This window comes from Penaeus monodon, chromosome 32 (genome assembly GCF_015228065.2).
Source record: "Penaeus monodon isolate SGIC_2016 chromosome 32, NSTDA_Pmon_1, whole genome shotgun sequence".
NCBI classification, from domain to species: Eukaryota; Metazoa; Arthropoda; class Malacostraca; order Decapoda; family Penaeidae; genus Penaeus; species Penaeus monodon.
The window spans coordinates 31392723-31398321 of record NC_051417.1 but is presented as its reverse complement, the minus strand read 5'-3'; the positions used below and the strand labels follow the sequence as shown (position 1 = coordinate 31398321).

Sequence of the window (5599 nt, the reverse complement as noted above, 5' to 3'; positions counted from 1 at the left end):
TCTGAACCTCATCATTCTTACCCTTGTGCCTACAACCCCCTAATCCTAATCCTGATCCTCCACGTCATCCTTATCCCTGTGCCTACAATCCTCCTAATCCTAATCCTGTACTTCCACCTCATACATATCCCTTTGCCTACAACTTCCCCATAATCCAAATCCTGAACTCCCTTCTCATCGTTATCCTTGTTGCTACATCCTGAAATAATCCTAATCCTGAAATATTACCTCATCCTTATCCCTGTGCCTTTAACCCCTTAATCCTAACCCTGAACCCCCACCTCATCCCTACAACCCCTAATCCTAATCATAACCCTGCACATCACCCTTATCCCTCTGCCTACAACCATCCAAATCCTAATCCTGAACCTTCATCCCATCTTTATCCCTGAGCCTTCAACTCCTTTATCCTAATCCTGAACCTTCACCTCATCCTTATCCTTGTGCCTACAGCCACCTAATCCTAATCCTGAATCTCTTCCTAATCCTTATCCCAGTCCCAACAACCCCCTACTTTTATTTCTGAACTTCCATATACTTATCCCTGTGCCTAATCCTAATTCTGAACCTCCACCTCATCCTTATAAATTGTGCCTAATCCTAACCCTGAACTCATCCTTATCCTTGTGCGTACAACCCCCCTAATGGTAATCCTCCTCCCTCCATTCCATCTTTATCCCTGTGCCACCAACTCCCTTATCCTAATCCTGAACCTCCACCACATCCTTATCCTCGTTCCTACAACTCCTAATCCTAATCCTGAACCACCTCATCCTTATCCAAGTGCTTACTATTCCCCTAATCCTAATTATAACCCTGCACTTCATCCTTATCCCTGTGCTTATAACTTCCCTAATCCTAATCCTGAACCACCTCATCCTTATCCCTGTGCCTGCAACCACCTAATCCTAATCACGAACCTCCACCTAATCCTTATCCCTGTTCCTACAACCCTTTAATCCTAATTCTGAACCTCCACCTCATCCTTATAAAGTGTGCCTACAACTTTCCTAATCCTTATCCTAAACCTCACCCTTATCCTTGTGCGTATAACTCCCTAATGCTAATCCTCCTTCCCCACCTCATCCTTATACTTGTGTCTACAACCCCCTAATCCTAATCCTGAACCACATCCTCACCTTATCCCTTTGACTACAACCCCCTAATCCTAATCCTAATCCTGAACCTCCACCTCATCCTTATCCACATGCCTGCAACCCCTTAGTCCTGAACCTTTATCCCATATTTATCCATGTGCCTTCAACTCCCTTATCCTAATCCTGAACCCTTGTGTCAGCCTTATCCCTGTGCCTACAACATTCCTAATCCTAATCCTGAACCTCATCCTTTTCCCTTTGCCTACATCCTCCCTAATCCTATTCGTCAATCCCCACCTCATCCTTATACTTGTGTCTACAACTCCCTAATCCTAATCCCGAACGTCCACATCATCCTTATCCTGTTCTGCAACATTCTAATCCTGAACCTCCACTTCCTTATCCCTGAACCTCGTCCGTATCCTTGTACCTACAACCTCCCTAATCCTAATCCTGAACCTCCACTTTATCCTTATCCCTGTTCCTGCAACCCCTAATTCTGAACCTGCACCTCATCCTTATCCCCGTGGCCTAATCCTAATATTGAACTTCATCCTCATCCTTATCCCTGTACCTACAACCCGCTAATCCAAGTCCTGAATTTCCACCTCATCCTTATGCCTGTGCCTACAATCCCCTTATCCTACAACCCCCATCCTTGTCCTAATCCTGAATCTCCGCCTCATCCTTATTCCTGTGCTGCAACCCGTCACTCCTAATCCTAAACCTCCACCTCATACTTATCCTTGTCCTCAGAACCTCCCTAATCCTTATCCTGAACCTCCACCTCATCCTTATCCCTCTGCCTACAACTCCCTAATCCAAATCCTGAAACTCCGTATCAACCTTATCCCTGGGCCTCCAACCCCCTAATCCTAATCGTGAGCCTTAATCCTAATCCTTGTCCCTGTGCCAACAAACACCTAATCCTAATCCTGAACCTCATCCTTATCCCTTTGCCTACATCCTCTTTAATCCTAATCCTGACCCATCACCTCATCCTTATCCCTGTGCGTATAATCCTCCTAATCCTAATCCCGAACCTCCACCTCATCCTTATCATCGAACCTGCAACGCCTAATCCTAATCCTAAACCTCATCCTTACCCCTCTGCCTACAACCTCGCTAATTCTAATCCTGAACCTTATCCCTTTGACTACAACCCTCCCTATTCTGAACTTCTACCTCATCCATATCCTTAAACCTACAATCCCTTAATCCTAATCCTGAACCTCATCCTTATCCTTGGGCCTACAACCCTCTAATCCTAATCCTGAACCTCATCCTTATCCTTGGGCCTACAACCCCCTAATCCTAATCCTGAACCTCATCCTTATCCTTGGGCCTACAACCCCCTAATCCTAATCCTGAACCTCATCCTTATCCTTGGGCCTACAACCTCCCTAACCCTAATCCTGAACATCCACCTCATCTTTATACCTGTGCCTACAACCTCATCCTAATTCTAATCCTGAACCTCATCCTCATCCTTAACCCGGTGCATGCAACTCCCTAATCCTAAATCCTATCCTTATCCTTGTGCCTACAACTTCCCTAATCCTTATCCTGAATCCCCACTTTATCTTTATCCCTGTCCACTTATCCTAATCCTGAACCTCAACCTTATCCCTGCCCCTAAAACTTCCCTAATCCTAAACCTCATCTTTATCCCTGTGCCTACAACCCACCCTAATTCTAATCCTGAACCGCCACCTCATCCTTAACCTTGTGTCTACAACCTCCCTTATCCTAATCCTAAACCTCCACTTGTTTATCCATAATCATGAATATCCAAGAACTTTGATCATAACCACATTTATCCTAATCATGAACCTTCTTCCCTGTATTCATCATAATCCTAATCCTTTTCCAACACCCAAAATTAAGTCCTTTCCATAACCTACAGCCAGCTTAATCCTTATCAATTCCACTTTAATTTATCCTGATCCTGAACAGAACTCTGAAATCAGGATTGACAGTTACCTAATCTTCCTCCTGAACATATAATAACCTTTATCCTAATTCCACAATATATGTGCCTCGTATGATAATCCAAATCACTGTATGACCACAGACATTGTAAACATAAACCCATCAATGATTTTGATTGTAATCCCTAATCTACAATTCTGACCGCATTAACCCTAATCCTGAAAGCCTCAAATTGAATCCTAATTAAGGAATCCTATACCCCACATTATTCCTTATCCAACAGCTTCGCCCACATTAAACTTGATCCTGTTTCTTCATCTATACCCAGAACCCTACGCCACATTAATCCTGATTGTGTATCTCTTTAGACGTTAATCCCAATCCCTTTATCGTTTAGCTCTGTTCACATCAAGCCTAATTAACCACGAGACCACTTTAACTAACTATAAATGTTCTACATCATGTACATCAAAATAAAATCTATAAAAATATCCCGCTAAAAATAAAAATCCTTTCTCACAATTCTATATCAATCCTTATCGATCATAACCTTAAATCAACATTAATCCTGATCCTGTTCGTTCCAATGCATTAATACTAGTAATCTCTTAATCTTTGGAAAAGAAGTTCTGTCATTCGTCAAAAGTGTGCTTTATCCTTTTTATACAAAAATCTACACGCCAATCTTCCATTTGTTTCTGCTCATTTATCCTTGCCTGCTTATCCAAGAGAAGATGGATAAGAGGCAAACTTAATACAGTGTCGTTAAACATGTGAACTGCACCATCTATCTAAGATTGACCTCTGCTCTGTATCCAGACATATATCCAAGAATGCACACTTACCCATGTAATCAATAAATATGACTTAACATATAGCCTTCTAATATACAACGAAAATATAATTACCCACCATGCTGTTTTGCATTTAAACTATCATGCAATTTTCAGTCAATTAAAACAGTCCAAACACTTGCCTACTATATGCATCTTTCTTAGGATAATGTACTGTCTGCTTTCCATATGAGTGACAAATGTTTCGTATCCGTTTTTTAATCTAAATTTTCCCTACCGGATCAAATAACATCAATTAATCTAACGGGAAAGAGAAACAAAAGTTGATTTTCATGGAAGACAGACTTTATAAGAACCGTGGGAAAATTTGTACCACTTACTTCTCACAATAATAACTTTTTAACCGGTTATCGTTACAGTCTACAAGTACTGTCCTATTCAGTTCTAAGTATATGGTAACTGAAATGAATGGATTGTTTTCAGAAAACGAAAACATCGCTCATGCAGAAGTATTTAATAACCTCTGTTTGCAATCACATTGATTCAAGAGATTTTACATTTCCAATACCTGCCAGTTAGTTTCCGATATCCTCTATCCAATTATCCTCATACCCTAACAAAGTCAAAAACTCACAATATTAATCCCAAGACCCAAACTCAAGACCTCTTTCGAATCCTCAACATGAACCCCGACAGATTCCCTTGACCCTAAATCCTAACCCCAAGGCCTCATTCAAACCCAATAAAAAAAAAAAAGTCATAGTGTACAGTTTACTTCATCTCCCTCTCTCAATGCGTGTTCGTGTTCTGTTTTAAACTCTTTACGTGCAGTTGAGGAAACGACTAACGAAACACAAAACCAGGTAACCCAATGAGATAACCGGTTGCGTGTTCCTTGTACCGTTGATCTGTTGCCCAGCTGTACGTACCTGTCCTTCTTGGCTCTCCTTCCTAATACTCCTTTGGCCTAGAGAGCTACGTTACCTGAAGAAGAAAGAGAGATCGAGCAGACACAGACGAAGAAAGAGAATTTGAGGAAAGCATCGGGAGAGGGAACTTCAGAGGAGGAGGAATCAAGTTTGTGTGAAGTGCGATTAAACCTGTTTCTTATATCTACAAAAGTCAGAGATCACTTGGCAGAAATAATAGAAGAGTTGCACGTTCTTTGCCGTTCAGTCTGACGTTTCAACAACATTAAAACCTATATGTATAAGAACAAGCACTGCATGTTCAGTAATTAAGTCACCCGGTCATCCAATGTACCTTGGATATCTGTCGTTTTACGATTGATCTGCTATTATCTCGCTTCTGTTCGGTCATTCTGATATAAACGTACCTTTCTCTTTTACTTATTTTTTTACCATTTACAAACAACGAAAAACATCTAAAAGTTTTCTATAAATCACCTCCATAAATAACTACGGACTTTTACTTTCTCTCATCCCTTTTTCGTTTCTAATCATCATCACCGTTGTCCTCCACTACTTTCGTGTTCATTTTACTTTTCTCCTCTTTCCACTGAACACAAGAGAACCTACAGAAACCCCCCTAAAATAACACGACCCTGCTCCTGTATGTCCTTTTCAGACGCTAGCAACGGCAACCTCTTCAACAGTAACATCACAGTTCCTTATGGATCCTTGGAAGTGGCCAACTACTCGCTCACGCTCCTGGCCATCGGTGTCCTCATAGGGGCCCTGATCTCCTTGCTGCTGGAAATGGCCCGAAATGGCCCGTCAGGCATCGCCGACGCTATTGTCAGGTGGGTTTACATGG

General features: G+C 41.7%; 1 protein-coding gene across 1 annotated transcript in view; it reads left to right on the top strand.

Moving 5' to 3' along the window:
- LOC119593814 overlaps positions 1 to 5599 on the top strand; it is a 14642-nt gene that overhangs the window by 7787 nt on the left and 1256 nt on the right. The window contains exon 2 of the mRNA XM_037942843.1: positions 5411 to 5585. Within this exon, the coding sequence (XP_037798771.1) occupies positions 5411 to 5585 (175 nt within the window). The remainder of the gene's footprint in view (positions 1 to 5410; positions 5586 to 5599) is intronic.